The sequence below is a fragment of the Sapajus apella genome, unplaced genomic scaffold, assembly GCF_009761245.1.
Source record: "Sapajus apella isolate SASKATOON/1434 unplaced genomic scaffold, GSC_monkey_1.0 scaffold23, whole genome shotgun sequence".
NCBI classification, from domain to species: Eukaryota; Metazoa; Chordata; class Mammalia; order Primates; family Cebidae; genus Sapajus; species Sapajus apella.
Genome location: NW_022436963.1, coordinates 923967 through 938727, shown reverse-complemented (window position 1 = coordinate 938727; position 14761 = coordinate 923967). Strand labels below are relative to the sequence as shown.

Sequence of the window (14761 nt, the reverse complement as noted above, 5' to 3'; positions counted from 1 at the left end):
AGAATTGCCTGAACCCAGGAGGCGGAGGTTGCGGTGAGCCGAGATTGGGCCATTGCACTCCAGCCTGGGTAACAACAGCGAAACTCCGTCTCAAAAAAAAGAAAAAAAAAGAAAAGAAAAAAGAAGAAAACCACAAAAATTAGCTGGGCGTGATGGCAGGCACTTATAATCCCAGCTACTCGGCAGGCTGAGGCAGGAGAATAATTTGAACCCGGGCGGCAAAGGTCACAGTGAGCTGAGATGGCCCCACTGCACACCAGCCTGGGTGATGGAGTAAGACTTTGTCTCAAAAAAAAAAGAGTCTTTGATCAGACTGTTGAGTAATTTAAAAAGCTGGCATTTATAGCCAGGAGAAAATTTAACCTCTTGAGGGAAGGCCGGCCCTGGAACAGATACCAGATGGTTTTTTGTTGTTTTTTTTTTCTTTAATTTTACTTTTTTTTTTTTTTTTTGAGATGGAGTTTCACTCTTGTTACCCAGGCTGGAGTGCAATGGCGCGATCTCGGCTCACTGCAACCTCCGCCTCCTGGGTTCAGGCAATTCTCCTGCCTCAGCCTCCTGAGTAGCTGGGATTACAGGCACACGCCACCATGCCCAGCTAATGTTTTGTATTTTTAGTAGAGACGGGGTTTCACCATGTTGACCAGGATGGTCTCGATCTCTTGACCTCGTGATCCACCCGCCTCGGCCTCCCACAGTGCTGTGATTGCAGGCTTGAGCCACCGCACCCGGCAATTTTACTTTTTTTAAAACAGATACCAGATTGTTAACTCCTCTTGTAGACAGGACTCATAAGAGAGAAGACCACCACCCCTGACACCTATAGTTGTTTGCCTGTCCTTCCTAAGGGAAAATCACAAGAGCCTGCATGTGTGGTGATACTTAGGAACTGGGTAAATTTCTCTTTCTACCAGGTCTGTAGTTCTCTTTCTTATCAAAGTAAGAAAGTGCTGCGGTCCTGACACCATGCTTCTGAGAGTCACTATTCAGGGCTAAACTGTATTTTTCTCTAGCTTGAAACCTGGGACCCTGAGAGGGGTTCGGTATCAGAAGGTCAGAGGTGGTCAGGCATGGTGGCTCATTGCTGCAATCCCATCATTTTGGGAGCCCAGAAAGTTTGAGACATGGCGAGATCTCATCTCTACAAAAAGTTAAAAAAAAAAGAGACTACCCAAGATGGCCAACTAGCAGCAGTTCAGGATTGCAGCTGCCAGAGAAGGCTCAGGGAGTGGGTGGACGCCATATTTCCAGACAAATTTTTATTGCCTACGGACCAGGAGATTGCCAGCGCGGAATCTTTTGGCCTGTGTGGCTGTTTTGCTGGCGTCCTGGCGCGGCGGTTCTCAGTGCAGAGTATGCGGGACTGGGTGCCCTTTTAGTTGGCATTTGGAGCTCCAGGAAGGCAGAGTCGCCCATTCAGCTGATTGAAAGGGGGACTGAAGCTGAGAGCCAGACCAGGAGATTCCCAGGCAGAAAAGCGCCACGAATCCCAGCGCTGCTGTTTCAGCCAGCGCGGTCACTGCACGGGAAATTGTATAGATCCTGGCGCCTTTTCGACGGGTGATTGGGGCACCTGGGAGAGAATCGACCTTTCAATTAGGAAAAAAAAAAGGGGAGCTCTGAGGCAGGGAGCCAGGTGATTGGGCTCGGCTGGTTCTACCCTCACAAAAACACAGCAATTGGAAATGCTGATGGTTGAGAGTTTCATAACAAGCACAGCTGAACCCGGGAAGGTCCAGCTCTGTGGGGGAGGGGCGTCTGCCGAAGGAAAACAAAGATACAGAAATAACATCACCACCAACAAGCTGGACGTCCACTCAAAGACCCAATCTGAAAGTCAGTAATCACAAAGACGACAGGTGGATAAATCCACAAAGATGGGAAGAAACCAGTGCAAAAAGGCTGAAAATATCCGAAATGAGAATGCCTCTCCTCCTTCAGGGGATCGCAGCTCCTCATCAGCAAGGGAACAAGGCCTGATGGAGAATGAGTGTGATGAATTGTCAGAATCAGGCTTCAGAAGGTGGATAATAAGAAACTTCTGTGAGCTGAAAGAACATGTTCTAACCCAATGCAAAGAAACTAAGAACCTTGAAAAAAGGTTTGACGAAATGCTAACGAGAATAGACAATTTAGAGGGGAATATAAGTGAATTAATGGACTTATATTAATTCACAATTAATATAAGTGAAAAACACAATACGAGAACTTCGCAGAGTATGCACAAGTTTTAACCATCGAATTGATCAAGCAGAAGAAAGGATATCAGAGGTCGAAGACCAACTCAATGAAATAAAACAAAAAGACAAGATTAGAGAAAAAAGGGTAAAAAGGAATCCGCAAAGTCTCCAAGAAATATGGGACTATGTGAAAAAACCTAATCTACGTTTGATAGGTGTACCTGAGTGTGACGAAGAGAATGAATCCAAGCTGGAAAATATTCTTCAGGATCTTATTCAGGAAAACTTTCCCAACCTAGCAAGGCAGGACAATATTCAACTCCAGGTAATACAGAGAACACCACAAAGATATTCCTCAAGAAGAGCAACCCTAAGGCACATAATTGTCAGATTCACCAGGGTTGAAATGAAGGAGAAAATGCTAAGTGCAGCCAGAGAGAAAGGTCAAGTTATCCACAAAGGGAAGCCTATCAGACTCACAGCAGATCTCTCAGCAGAAACCCTACAAGCCAGAAGAGAGTGGGGGCCAATATTCAACATCCTTAAAGAAAAGAACTTTCAACCCAGAATTTCATATCCAGCCAAACTAAGCTTCATAAGTGAAGGAAAAATAAAATCTTTTGTGAACAAGCAAGTACTCAGAGATTTGATCATCACCAGGCCTGCTTTACAAGAGCTCCTGAAAGAAGCACTACACATAGAAAGGAACAACCAGTATCAGCCATTCCAAAAATATACCAAAAGGTAAAGAGCATCAACATAATGAAGAATCTACATCAACTAATGGGCAAAACAGCCAGCTAGCATTAAATGGCAGTATTAAACTCACATATATTATTATCAATCCTAAATTTAAATCAACTAAATGCCCCAATCAAAAGACACAGACAGGCAAATTGGATAAAAAGCCAAAACCCATCGGTAGGTTGCATCCAGATCCATCTCACATGCAGGGATACGCAAAGCCTCAAAACAAAGGGATGGAGGAAGATTTACCAACCAAATGGAGAGCAAAATAAAATAAAATAAAATAAAAAGCAGGAGTTGCAATTCTTGCCTCTGATAAAATAGACTTTAAAGCAACAAGCAACAAAAGAGGCAAAGAAGGACATTACATAATGGTAAAAGGATCAATGCAACAAGAAGAGCTAATGATCCTAAATATATACACACTCAATACAGGAGCACCCAGATACACAAGGCAAGTTCTTTGACTTATAAAGAGACTTAGATTCCCACACAATAATAGTGGGAGACTTTAACATCACATTGTCAATATTAGACAGATCAACAAGACAGAAAATTAACAAGGATATCCAGAACTTGAACTCAGACCCAGAACAAGACTCTCCACCCCAAATCCACAAAACATCCATTCTTATCAGTACCACATCACACCTACTCTAAAAGTGACTACACAATTGGAAGTAAATCACTCCTCAGTAACTGCATAGCATTTCACAGGTTTAAATAAAATATTGGTTGGCTGCTTGTTTGTTATTTTCCTCCCTTATTCCTTCCTGTCTCCATTGTTAAGCACAATTATTGGCATAAAAGAGGTTTTCAATATCCATTTATAGACTGCATTCTAGCCTGGGCAATAAAGCAAGACTCCCGTTCTCTCTCCCCCTTTCTCTTCCTCTTTCTTTCTCTCTTTTATTCTTTCTTTTCTTTTTCTCTTTCTTTCTTTTTTTTTTCTCTTCCTCCCCCCAAAAAAAGAATAAAATGAAAAGAAATGAATAAAAACACAACTTAGAAAAGGTTATTATGTTACTATTATGTCCATTTACAATCAATATACTTATTTTTTTATTTTTTTGAAGACGGGGTTTCACCATGTTGGTCAGGCTGGTCTTGAACTCCCGATCTCAGGTGATTCGCCTGCCTTGGCCTCCAAAGTGCTTGGATTCAGGCGTGAGCCACCACGCCCGGCCCAATATACTTATTTTTAACTTTTGCCTAATTAAAAAAAAAAAAATCAGCCGGGCATGGTGTATATGCCTGTGGTCCCAGCTACTTGGGAGGCTGAGGTGGAAGGATCACTTGAGGTTGAGGCTTCAGTAAGCCATGTTCACGCCACTGGACTCCAGCCTGGGTGACAGAGTGAGACCCTGTCTGAAAAAAAAAAAAATCAATGAAAGGTTAGAGAGGCATGCCACCTTTTTGTTAAGGGCTTTACCTGTATTCTCTAGTCTTCTAGTTTAACAAACCCTGCAAGGGAGGAGGCATCATGCTCCCACTGCAGATGAAAAGTGACTTGCCTTTTGTACGGGGTCTGGCTTTATGGATGCGTTGTGGCTCTTTTCTTATAATTAGTTCAGAAGTAATGAGTTAATTAGCCTTTGATCTTTGGGTAATAACGAGCTAGTGACTGTCCCAGTGTCAAATTATAGATATGAAAAGTAGTTTCATAGGGCCGGGTGTGGTGGCTCACGCCTGTAATCCCAGCACTTTGGGAGGCCTAGGCAGGTGGATTGCTTGAGGTCTGGAGTTTGAGACCAACCTGCCCAACATGGTGAAACTCCATCTCTACTAAAATACAAAAATTATCTGGGTGTGGTGGCAGGTGCCTATAATCCTAGCTACCAGGGAGGCTGCGGAAGGAAAATTGCTTGAATCCAGGAGGTGGATGTTGTAGTGAGCCAAGATCATGCCACTACACTCCAGCCTGTGTGACAGAGCAAGACTCCGTCTCAAAAAAACAAAAAGTAATTCCATATATTCAGGCTTATATTTTAAGGGGAAGGGTAGTTGATTAGAATGTCCTTTTGCCATGTCTGAAACAAGACCTCTGTGTTGAAAGCTGACTTCCTGAGACCTGCCTAGATGCCCTAGTGTGGTATTAAAACCGGTGAGGAGCTTGGCGCAGTGGCTCTCGCCTATAATCGCAACACTGTAGGTGGCCAAGGCAGAAGGATTGCTTGAGCCCAGGCATTCAGGACCAGCCTGGGTAGCATGTCGAGATGCCATCTCTACAAAAAGAAAAATACCAGCTTGTGGTGGCACATGCTTGTAGACTCAGCTGCTTGGGGGGCTGAGGTGGGAGGATCACTTGAGGCCAGGAGTTTGAGGCTGCAGTGAGCTGTGATTGTGGTACTTGCACCCCAACTTGGGTGACAGAATAAGACCCCATCTTTAAAAAAAAAACACAGTGAAGAATAGGCTTCTATGGTTTTGTCAAGATACTCTTGGTCTTAGTGGGCAGAAAAAAGTGTTTTTTGTTGTTTTTTGGGACAGAGTCTTGCTCTGTTGACCAGGCTGGAGTGCAGTGGCACAATCTCTGCTCACTGCAACCTCTGTCTCCCTGGTTCAAGTGATTCTCCTGTCTCAGCCTCCTGAGTAGCTGAGATTACAGGTACATGCCACCATGCCCAGCTAATTTTTGTATTTTTAGTAGAGATGAGGTTTCATCATGTTGGTCAGGCTGGTCTCTATTTCCTAATCTCAAGTGATCTGCCCATCTTGGCCTCCCAGATTGTTGAGATTACAGGCGTGAGCCACTGCACCCAGCCAGAAGAAGGATTTTTAAACTCCTGGGCTAGGCACTGGTGGCTTTAAAAATCTGTCCTTTTGATCCCTTGATCAGTAAAGGAAACTGATTATCATGAATTTTCTGCTTTTTGCTACTGGTAAGATATGTTACATCCGGGACTGCCCAGCTGCAAAACCACTGCACCCTCACCCCTGCCTCTTGTTCATAGGTTGTGGAGCATGGCCTGTTTGTCAAGCACTGCAAAGTTGAGGTGTATTTGCTGGAACTGAAGCTCTGTGAGAACAGTGACCCCACAAATGTGCTGAGTTGCCATTTCAGCAAGGCAGACACCATTGGTGAGAGGCTGGGCTGGGGTCACTGGTAGGTGGTGAGAGAGTGTAGGACATTGTGGCTGATGGGAGGGAAGCTGCGGTGCCCTCTTTAGATTTGTTACCCAGATCCTCTCGAGCTGTGGTTGCCAGTCCTAACCTGGGAGCCTATTCCCTGTTCTTACGGAGAGAACTTTGGGCCTGCTCCTTGGCCATTTGTCTGTGATGATGAAGATAAAGAAATGTAATTCAGAGAAGTTTAAAAGTAACTTATTTAAAAATCTCAGCAAGGTTTACAGTGAGCTGCAGTCCCATCACTGCACTGCAGCCTGGGCATCAGAAAGATCCTGTCTTAAAAAAAAAATCACGGCTGGGCATGGTGGCTCACGCCTATAATGTCAGCACTTTGGGAGGCCAAGGTAGATGGATCATGAGGTCAAGAGATTGAGACCAGCCAGACCAATATGGTGAAATCCTGTTTCTACTAAAAATACAAAAATTAGCTGGGTGTGGTGGCACACATCTGTAGTCCCAGCTACTTGGGAGGCTAAGACAGGAAAATTGCTTGAACCTGGGAGGCAGAGTTTGCAGTGAGCCAAGATCTTGCCACTGAACTCCAGCCTGGGTAACAGAGTGAGACCCTGTCTCAAAAATAAATAAATAAATACATAAAAATAAAGAAAATAGATAAAGCCAGAAAGTGGCAGAACTAGCTTTTGAAGCCATATCTGAGTTGACTCCAAAGATAAGTCTTCTTTTCTATGTTGCTTTTGTGCTATTAATGAGACACACGTTAGAGAAGGAGAAGCATAGGGAGACTTTCCAGGTATGAGTGCAAGAGGCCACCCATGGGAGAAGATTGGCCTTAGGAGTCATTAGGGGGTTGACCCAGAGCACCTGTGAGGATCTGAAAAGGCAGGAAGATGAGCATTAGTTTGTCATGGCTGTCTTTAGCCTTGCATGTGGACAAAGCCTCAAGCGATGTTTCTCCCTGTTCCTAGCAACCATCGAGAAAGAGATGCGGAAGCTGTTCAACATCCCTGCAGAGCGTGAAACGCGGCTCTGGAACAAATACATGAGCAACACCTATGAGCAGCTGAGCAAGCTGGACAACACTGTCCAGGATGCTGGTCTATACCAGGGTCAGGTAGGAGGGCTCAGGCCATTCCCCAGCAAGTAGCTTTGCCAGTGTGTGTGGCCAGATACTTTCTGCTTCTAAGCATGTTGGAAGTGTGGTTTGAACTCTTCATTTGATTTCCCCTTTCACTCAGGTGCTAGTAATTGAGCCTCAAAATGAAGATGGCACATGGCCCAGGCAGACCTTGCAGTCAATGTAAGTGAATGTTTTTTCCCTTGTCGTAGGTTCACATGTGTAAAAGAGACAGTCTTTCCTAAGGCAGTACTTGTACTAAGAAAAATTAGTCTGATAATGATGAAAAATGCTTATTCAGTTGTGTATCCAGAGTTCATGCTCCTGGATGAAGACCCTGGCTTTTGATAGCATTTAAGGGAAACCTGTCAGGATATCTGAGGGATCAAGTGGTCAGGGGTTCAAGACCAGCCTGACCAACACGGTGAAACCCTGTCTCTACTTAGAAGTACAAAAATTAGCTGGGTGTGGTGGCACACACCTGTAATCCCTGCTACTTGGGAGGCTGAGGCACAAGAATCACTTGAACCTGGCAGGCGGAGGTTGCGGTGAGCCAAGAGTGTGCCATTGCACTCCAGCCTGGGCGATAGAGCAAGACTCCATCTCAAAAAAAAAAAATAAATAAAAAATAAAAGGCCTGATGTGGTGGCTCGAGCCTGTAATCCCAGCACTTTGGGAGACCAAGACGGGTGGATCACGAGGTCAAGAGATCGAGATAATCCTGGCCAACATAGTGAAACCCCGTCTACTAAAATACAAAAAGTAGCTGGGTGTGGTGGCGCATGCCTATAGTCCCAGCTACTCGGGAGGCTGACGCAGGAGAATTGCTTGAACCCAGGAGGCGGAAGTTGCAGTGAGCTGAGATCATGCCTCTGCACTCCAGCCTGGTGACTGGCGACAGAGCAAGACTCTGTCTCAGAAAAAACAAAAGTGATAGTTGAGGCCCAAGCACAGTGCTTTATGCCTGTAATTTCAGAACTTTGGGAGGCCGAGGCAGGTGGATCACCTGAGGCCAGGAGTTTGGGACCAGCCTGGACAACATGGTAACTATCTGTTGCTACTAAAAATACAAAAATTAGCCAGGTATGGTGGCAGGCACCTGTAATCTTAGCTGCTCGGGAGGCTGAGACTCAAGTCGCTTGAATCCAGGGGGTGGAGGTTGCAGAGAGCCAAGATCATGCCACCGCACTCCAGTCTGGGTGACAGAGCAAAACTCTGACCCCCCCCACCCCCCCCCAAAAAAAAAGGTGATAGTTTGATTCCACCTGTCTCTGCCCAGTGGCCTGTTACTCATTGTTGCCTTGGGAGCTTGCTGGGGGAATTGTTCAGCTACAAAACTTGGACTACAGACACGTCTATCTCAGGAGATGTTCATGTGGTATGTGGAACTGTGCATGTTCTTAGGGAGATAAAGAAGTGATGAATTTTTCTTATAGTATAACTTTTGGAAATTATATCTGTGTTCCAGTAGTTATGGGAACAATATTGGGCTCTGTCCCTTTCCCTCTGTCAGGCCTTGGACTGTGACCATTACATAGTAGTGGGCTTCTAGCTCATTTGAAAACCATGAAAACTGAGCTCTTAAAAGAAGTGTTAGACCCCCTGAAGCCCAGTCATGGACTCCAGTTTAAGAAACCCTGGTTGCTGTTCCTGACAAGATGAATAAAATTGCGTGGTAGGCATAACCGTGCTCACCCTCACCCCAAGATGTCCATATTCTAATTCCCAGCATCTGTTTCACAATCTGTGACTATGTCGGGTGACATGGCAAAAGGGAGTTTATAGATGGGATTAAGCACAATGGTGGGTGCCTGTAGTCCCAGCTACCTGACAGGCTAAGGTGGGAGCATTGCTTGAATCTAGGAGTTTGAGGCCGCGGTGAGCTGTGATTCCGCCACTGCACTCCAGCCTGGGCGACAGCAGCAAGATGTCATCCCCATTTAAAAAAAAAAAAAAAAAAGAAGAGCCTGTAGTCCCAGCACTTTGGGAAGGCCGAGGCAGGTGGATCACAAGGTCAAGAGATCGAGACCATCCTGGCCAACATGGTGAAACCCTGTCTCTACTAAAAATACAAAAAAATTAGCCAGGCTTGGTGGCATGCGCCTGTGGTCCCAGCTACTTGGGAGGCTGAGGCGGAAGAATCGCTTGAACCTGGGAGGCGGAGGTTGCAGTGAGCCGAGATTGCGCCACTGCACTCCAGCCTGGAGACTCCGTCTCAAAAAAGCAAAACTCTGTCTCAACAATTAAAAAAAAAAAAAAAAGGCCGGGCGCGGCGGCTCAAGCCTGTAATCCCAGCACTTTGGGAGGCCGAGGCGGGTGGATCACGAGGTCAAGAGATCGAGACCATCCTGGTCAACATGGTGAAACCCCGTCTCTACTAAAAATACAAAAAAGCAGCTGGGCACAATGGTGGGTGCCTGTAGTCCCAGCTACCTGACAGGCTAAGGTGGGAGCATTGCTTGAATCTAGGAGTTTGAGGCCGCGGTGAGCTGTGATTCCGCCACTGCACTCCAGCCTGGGCGACAGCAGCAAGATGTCATCCCAAAAAAAAAAAAGAAACAAACAAAAAAAAAAATTTGTTCACCGGTGAGTAAAGGCAAGCCATATAGTGAGAGAAGATATTTGTAATACACATCTGACAAATTGTGTTCAAAATTTTTTTGGATTTCCTGAGACAGAGTCTCGCTCTGTCACCCAGGCTGGAGTGCAATGGTGCCATCTCAGCTCACTGTAACCTCTGCCTCTCAAGTTCAAGTGATTTTGATGCCTCCGCTACCTGAGTAGCTGGGACTACAGGCACCCATCACCATGTCCAGCTAATTTTTGCATTTTTAGTAGAGATGGGGTTTTACCCGTTGGCCAGGCTGGTCTTGAACTCCTGGCCTATAGTGATCTGCCTGCCTTAGCCTCCCAGAGGGCTGGGATTATGGGCATGAGCCACCACTCCTGGCCCTATATCCAGAGTATCAAAGAAACTCCTAGTCAATACTAAAAAGTCAGACAACAACAGTAAAAAAAGAGGCAAAAATAATAATAATAAAATAAAATGAAATAAAATAAAGAGGCAAAAAATGTAGAATTATATGCACATTCTGCTACTCAACAATCCTCTTGCTAGACATTTAACTAATAGAAATATATCCCATGTTCTCTTAAATGCATATTTCAGGATGTTTGTGCTAGCACTGCTTGTCATAGTCACAAACTGGAGCTAACCCAAATGTCCACCAAAAGTAAATGGATAAACTACAGTAAGTGTATGCACACAGTGAAATCCTGTATAGCTATGCACAATAGTGATGAGTCCTATGAAAAATGATGAATGAACGAAGGTGGACACAAAGCAGGGCATAATGATTCTGTTGAAATAAAGCTTTATAACAGGAAAAATTAACCTTGGGGACTCCAGGTCAGGACTGGTTAGTGTTGGAAAGAATTGTGACTGAAGTGTGAGGAGGACACCTATGGGCCTGGGGCTTGTCCTGCTTCTTGGTTGGGGTACTGGTTACATGGATGTATCACTTGGTGTAAATTTCTTGATTTATTCACTCATGAAAAAATAAGAGCCTCAGTCTGTCACCCAAGCTGGAGTACAGTGGTATTATCATGGCTCACTGTAACCTCCATTTCCTGGGTCCAAGCAATTCTTGTGCCTCAGCCTCCCGAGTGGCTGGGATTACAGGTGCATGCCACTCACACATAGCCAATTTTTGTATTTTTAGTAGAGACCAGATTTTACCATGTTGGCCAGGCTGGTCTCAAACTCCTAGCCTCAAGTGATCCACCTGCCTCAGCCTCCCAGTGTGCTGGGATTACAGTCCTGAGCTACTACTGTGCCTGACCACTATACATTCATGAGTTATGTATGTCTCTATGTAATACTTCAATTAAAAGTTTAATAATAGGTGGGGTGCAGTGGCCAACATGGTGAAACCCGTCAACAACAACAACAACAAAATTGTCCGGGCATAGTGGCTCACACCTGTAATTCCAGCACTTTGGGAGGTCAAGGTGGGCGGATAATGAGGTCAGGAGATTGAGACCATCTTGGTCAACATGGTGAAACCCCATCTCTACTAAAATATAAAAATTAGCTGGCGGCGGTGGTGGTGTGTGCCTGTAGTCCTAGCTATTCGGGAGGCTGAGGCAGGAGAATCACTTGAACCTGGGAGGTGGAGATTGCAGTGAGCTGAGATCACACCACTGTACTCCCACCTGGTAACAGAGCAAGACAATGTCTCAAAAAAAAAAGTTTAATAATAATAGGGTTTAATAATAATAGGCCAGGTGCATGAAATCCCATCTCTATTAAAAAACAAGAAAATTAAGTGCAGTGGCATAAACCTGTAATACTGCCTCCTGGGGAGGCTGAAGCAGGAGAATGGTGGTAGGGATTGCAGTGATCCTAGATCATGCCAGTGCACTCCAACCTGGGTGATAGAGTGAGACTGTCTCAGGAAGAAAATAAAAGTACAACAATAATAATAATAAGCTTTAAGAAAGCAACTAATATCTGTAATATTCCAGAGGTAAATTCTGGGTAATGCCAACATAGGTGAGGGGCAGGAGCTAGTATAGAGCAGACCAGAGGAGAGAGAGTTGAGAATGTCCTGAACTGCTATTCTTGGGGGTGAGAAAGGTGAACAGTTATAAGTTTAAGTAATTTATGGGGAAAAATAAAAATAGAGATCCTAATAAGGTAATAGAACAACTAATAGAAATGGAAAATTGAATGTATAACTTTGAAACATGCTGTGTCAGGAAAGGCTTTCTGGCAGATAAGAAAAAACTGCAAATTAGCATGTTAAGCAAGATGGAGGCTTTCATCTTTCTGAAAATAATTTCTGATGTAGGCAGTCAATCCATTGCTGATATAGCAGCTCCATAGCATTATTAGAAAACCAGCTGTTTTGTCTTTTTGCTTTACTGTGTGTGGCTTCTCCTTCTACTTCAAAGGTGGCTACTTCTGGCCCAGGTGACTGCTAGAACTGCAGTAATTGTACCTGCATTCCAGTATTGGGGAGAGAAAAGAGGAAAGGAGGACCTACCCCTTCCTTTTTAGGACATTTCCCAGAAATCATACATCAGACCTTCCTTTACATCTCAGTGGCCAATCATGACAATACCTGGCTTCCAGGGATGCTGGGATGTACCGTATAGCAGGACTGCATCATGTCCAGCTAAAAATTGGAGTTCTAAAACTAAGGAAGGAGAGGAAAATAGGTATCAGGAGGTGACTAGCAAACTGCCACACCTGCAAAAGGAAAGGTAATGGAAGGCAAGAATGAAGGGGGGAAAAAACCTAAGAAGTATGGTAATTAGAAAACATGTTAGTACTTGTGGAAGGGGGGGGAGAAGAAAACCTGAAATAAGGAGACTGAATTAAATTCAGTTAAGTCTGATAACAGTATTAGAATCACCGTAGATGAGTTAAATTTATCAACCTAAAGAGACTCTCAGATCAGACTTTAAAAGACAAACCATGCCAGGGATACAGTGGTGTGTGTCTATAGTTCTAGTTACTCAGAAGGCTGAGGAAGGAGGCTCACTTGAGCCCAGGAGTTTGAAGTTACTGCGAGCCATGATTGCACCATTGCACTCCAGACCTTGGCAACAGAGTGAGACCCTGTCTCTTGGAAAAAAAAAAAAGTTCAGGCGTGGTGGCTCACATCTGTAATCCCAGCATTTTGGAAAGCTGAGGTGGGAGTATTGCTTGAGGATAGCAATTTAAGGCCAGCCTGGTCAACATAGCAAAATTCCTTTCTCTACAAAAAATTTTTTTTAATTAACTGGACATGGTAGCTTGTGCCTGCAGTTCCAGCTACTTGGGAGGCTGAGATGGGACATCCCTTGAGCACAGGAGTTTGAGGCTGCAGTGAGCTGTAACTGTACCACTGCACTAGGTGACAGAGCAAGAGCTCGTCTCGGGAAAAAAAAAAAAAAAAAAAAAAGAAAAGCCCGGCACAGTGTCTCATGCCTATAATCTCAGCACTTTGGCAGGCTGAGGCAGGTAGATCACTTGAGGTCAGGAGTTCAAAACAGCCTGGCCAACATGGTGAGACTCGCCTCTACTAAAAACAGAAAAAATTAGCCAGGAGTGGTGGTATGCACCTGTAATCCCAGCTACTTGGGAGGCTGAGGCAGGAGAATCGCCTGAACTCGGGACGTGGAGGTTGCAGTGAGCCAAGATTCCACTATCGCTCTCCAGCCCGGGTGACAGAGCGAGACTTTGTCTCAAAAAAAAACAAAAGACAAAAAATAAAAAAAACATGTTTTGTAATACAAAGACACAGAGAAGTTGAAATTGGGGGAATGAAAATAGTAGCTGACGCCTGTAATCCCAGCACTTTGGAAGGCTGAGGCAGGCTGATCGCCTAAGGTTAGGAGTTCAAGACCAGCCTGGCTAACACGGTGAATCCCCATCACTAATAAAAATAGAAAAATTAGCCGGACGTGGTGGTGCATGCCTGTAGTCCCAGCTACTCGGGAGGCTGAGGTGGGAGAATTGCTTGAACCCAGGAGGCGGAAGTTGCAGTGAGCTGAGATGTTGCCACTGCACTCCAGCCTCAGTGACAGAGCAAGACTCCATCTAAAAGAAAAAAAAAGGAAAATACAGATCAAGGGAATATGTCATCAAAGGAAAGTCACTAGTTGGCTTAATGACTTTTTTAAAACCTACCAGTAGAGTCAGTTTTATATATTTCTGTTGTTTATTTATCCTTGCACAGTCCTCCCTCCAATTTTATCTATTTCTTGTTAGAGGATAGTAAATGTTTCCATGGATGGTTTTCTTGGTGTTGGTTTTTTGTTTTGTTGCCAGGCTGGAGTGCAGTGGCATGATCTTGGCTTACTGCAACCTCTGCCTCCCAGGTTCAAGTGATTCTCCTGCTTCAGCCTTGAGTAGCTGGGATTATAGGGTCACGCCACCACACCTGGCCAATTTTTTTGTATTTTTAGTAGGGACGGGATTTCACCACATTGGCCAGGCTGGTCTCAAACTCCTGACTTCAGGTGATCTGCCCGCCTTGACCTCCCGAAGGGCTGAGATTACAGGTATGAGCCACCATGCCTGGCTGGTTGTTTATATTTAACTCTTTTTTTACTGGTGATGGCCACCTTGTAAATTCTGAGCATTTTCAGAGTTTTCTCTTCCATGTGAATTGCTCCAGCTAACATAGTATTCATTTCTAAGGGTTTCTGTAGACCTGGCTTTGTCTCTTTCCATCTGTTTCTCTCTTGCCCTTTAACTTCACTTGCCTGAGGTCTATAAGGCCCTTCAAGGTAGCCAGCCCAGAGCCAGAAGAGATTGGTGTCTTTGAGGTTAAGAAAGCCAACGTTGTGTACAGATGGGGTTAAGAGGGTTGGTGTGGAGTCACAGCTTGACTTTTGGGAAGGCAGCAAGTATTCTGACTGTTAAGAGTTTATTGTGGGGCCTGGCACGGTGGCTCAAGCCTGTAATCCCAGCACTTTGGGAGGCTGAGGCGGGTGGATCACGAGGTCAAGAGATCGAGACCATCCTGGTCAACATGGTGAAACCCCATCTCTACTAAAAATACAAAAAATTACCTGGGCATGGTGGTGCATGCCTGCAATCCCAGCTACTCAGGAGGCTGAGGCAGGAGAATTGCCT

At 44.9% G+C, this 14761-nt stretch overlaps 1 protein-coding gene across 5 annotated transcripts in view; it reads left to right on the top strand.

The window, feature by feature from the left end:
• Positions 1-14761, top strand: part of USP4 (ubiquitin specific peptidase 4) — a 59610-nt gene that overhangs the window by 9824 nt on the left and 35025 nt on the right. For 4 of the 5 annotated variants that reach the window (XR_004272404.1, XM_032289821.1, XM_032289822.1 and 1 more), the window contains exons 4-6: positions 5882-6008; positions 6983-7128; positions 7253-7314. Coding sequence is in view for 4 of the 5 variants with exons in the window: in XM_032289821.1 (XP_032145712.1) it covers positions 5882-6008; positions 6983-7128; positions 7253-7314 (335 nt within the window). In the remaining variant the exon portion in view is untranslated. Of the gene's footprint in view, positions 1-5881; positions 6009-6982; positions 7129-7252; positions 7315-8644; positions 8739-14761 lie in introns of those variants that run through there. The other variant, XM_032289824.1, reaches the window with a different exon arrangement.